The 2,766-nt window shown below is 41.0% G+C and overlaps 1 protein-coding gene across 1 annotated transcript in view; it reads right to left on the bottom strand.

Annotated features, from left to right (window-relative positions):
* Positions 1–19: 19 nt before the first annotated feature.
* Positions 20–2,766, bottom strand: part of LOC107103830 — a 10,512-nt gene continuing 7,765 nt past the window's right edge. The window contains exons 3-5 of the mRNA XM_015403665.1: positions 1,911–2,240; positions 645–968; positions 20–572 (exon numbers count right to left, since the gene is read on the bottom strand). Coding sequence (XP_015259151.1) covers positions 472–572; positions 645–968; positions 1,911–2,240 — 755 coding nt within the window. The 3' untranslated portion in view covers positions 20–471. The remainder of the gene's footprint in view (positions 573–644; positions 969–1,910; positions 2,241–2,766) is intronic.

The following is a 2,766-nucleotide window of genomic DNA, read 5'->3' as shown; positions in this document are numbered from 1 at the left end:
CAACACGTGACGAGTGAATTTCTCCGCTGTGAGAGCAATAAAGCTCATGTAATCTAATCATCATCTATTTCATCTTCTCTGGAAGTGACCTTCGCCTCTTTAGCTGGTGAGTCCATTTTAAAGAAACATTATACATTAAATAGACCCTGGATTTAAGGTTTTAATTTAAAAGGTAGTGAAATTCAAACTGTGGGACGTGCTTCTAAAACTACCAAATAATGAAGATATAAGCCAGTAAATGCTTGCAGCTGTTCATTCATACAGTGAGCTGGTTTATCAGCTATGAGAGCAAAGAGGGACGAATTAGGATTAAAGGAGAACATTGGTGGAAAAAAAATCCAGTTTTTGTAAAGAATATAAAATGTGATAAATCAGCAAAAACGATTCCTGATTCCTTCATCCTGGCCTCCAGACGCTGGGCAGGAAGGAAAGCTCTGAGACTTCAGGGGCTTTACTAAAACTCTGATAACTTTAACATTTCATCAGAAAGGTCGGATCAGTGGAATCGCTTCTTGTCCTGAAGTCCTCCTGTTGGGCCTGGTCCTGGTCCTGGTCCTGGTCGTGGTCTCCCCCTGCAGAGACAGAACTCCATCAGACTGAGCAGACCAGAGACACAAACCAACTGGGATGAATCGATAACTCACCAATCATCCGAACTTGAACAGTTTTCTCTTGCAGGATCATTCCCTGCTTTCCAGAGATAACACATTTATATTTTCCATAATCATCCTCTGTGATGTCGTCCATGGTCAGAGTGAGGTCTCCAGTTTCCAGCAGATCTTCATTCATCTTGGTTCCCTTTCTATATGTCTGCTGTTTTCCAGGTGGGTCACATCCTTGTCCTACTGCACAGACAGTTCTGTATTTGGGTTCAACTAACGACCACTCAACTCTGGATTCCTGCAGAAGCTCAGGTGTCGTCTGGAAGGGAAGCTGGACAGACGCACCCTGCACCTCCACCTGGCAGTCTAAAACCAGATCAAAACATGCTTTATACATCGGCCAAATAACCTTTACAGCAGGGGACATAGCAAAGCATCTTTAACGTTACATCAAGAATTATTTAGCGATTATGGAAATCAACTATCATCATCTGATGAATTTTACAAAAATGAGCAATCTCCTGTCCAGGGTTGATGCTGAGAAACTAGTCCATGCATTTGTTATTTCAAGGCTGGACTATTGTAATAACCAACGGGGGCCAGTTCATGATCATGTCCTGGCCCCTGTTATGGCCCCTGTACTGAAAACATAATACTTAAAGAAATTCTAATGATGATCTGCGCTGGAACAGACATGGTTACTGATTGGTCCTTTGGATCCATCTCATTTTTTTTCTTTACAAATTCTGTTTTACTAATTATTCAAAAACAATAAGGCGATAGCTTCAGTGGTGCTGAGATAGGATCCCAGTTTTCATCTGTCAAATGTTTTTTTAATAGGAAAAAAATGCTCTAATTTTTATAGATGAATTTAGCAGTTTTTCTTGAATTCTAATCTAAATTTGATAGAAAATGGAAGTTTTAACTTAAATTAAGTCAAAAATATGTAAAATTCCTAAATAATAAATGTATATTGACCTCACATTTGGCATGTGAACAATGGACTGTACTTTTGTGAAGGGAAGTTGAATGTAAACTGTATGTAATATTTGTGCAAATTAAGGAACAAGTGGGGGTGTTGACATCTGTGTCCCTAATTGATCCTCGCATCCACTTTCGGATGTGGGCGTGGCTACACACAGGTGTGCAATCATCAATAAATGGCGGCAGGTCATTCATAAAAATGGTCGCATGCAGGCCAAAGAAAAATCAATGTCTGTTTGTCGTTATCTTGCCTTTGTCTTAAACCGACTGATCAGCTCTTGTGGCGATGGCTGCGCCAACAAAATACGAATCCAAACCACTGACCTTTGACCCGTAGCTCCACTCGTTTCTTCATCAGGATGGTCTTGTCTTCTCTGTAGGCTTTGCAGGTGTAGAATTTATTGTCCCAGTCTGTGGGATACTTTATAGTCAGACTAAAGTCTCCTGTTTTCTTAAAGTCTGTCTTTAATTCTGTTCGATGTCTGTAGGTATAGAACTGTTCTTCAGGGGGGTCTTTGTCACGGTCGTATCTATGGACCATCCTGCCTCTGCTGTTCACCCACACCACTTCAGTGACCTCACAGTTCAGCTGATCTTTAAATTTACAGGGCAGCTCAACAGACTGGACCCCTGGTTCCACCACCACCTCAGGGACTGAAAGAAACAAAGGATAACACTTCTGACTTTTTGAGAATATTTTCTCTGACTGTAAAACAGAGCCGTGCAGAGAGCGCTAAAGGACCGGGGGCCTAAAGAAAAGAACAGGCACATATATAATCAGATTACTTGTCCAAATATCAGCTAGAATCTTAAACAGATTTAACAGTTCAGTGTACTGAGGCATAATGAAAATAGTAAGCATTGAGATTTATAACTGGAAGAAACCTGTGGAAAACCATAACATAGAAGACACCACTCTACATCTGAGTATTAATTACTTTAAAACAATCAGAATTTCATTCTGCCTTTTCATTGTAGTTGCTGACTGTGATGCGAGCAGACCAAACACTCCCATGCCTCTTTAAAGTCGTAGGGAAGCGGCTGTTCCAACCGTATTAGCATTTCCGAATTCTCTCGAGTGGTGCCCGACTTTACACGAGTGAATAAAGTGAATGTGATTGGTCGATTATCCAGGGGGCGGGATTGTTGTCGCGGAAGGTTCTCAAGCATGTTTGGTTGT

This window comes from Cyprinodon variegatus, unplaced genomic scaffold, assembly GCF_000732505.1.
Source record: "Cyprinodon variegatus isolate N-32 unplaced genomic scaffold, C_variegatus-1.0 Scaffold1538, whole genome shotgun sequence".
Lineage (NCBI taxonomy): Eukaryota > Metazoa > Chordata > Actinopteri > Cyprinodontiformes > Cyprinodontidae > Cyprinodon > Cyprinodon variegatus.
The sequence above is the reverse complement of the archived record's forward strand: the minus strand, read 5'-3'. Positions and strand labels throughout refer to the sequence as shown.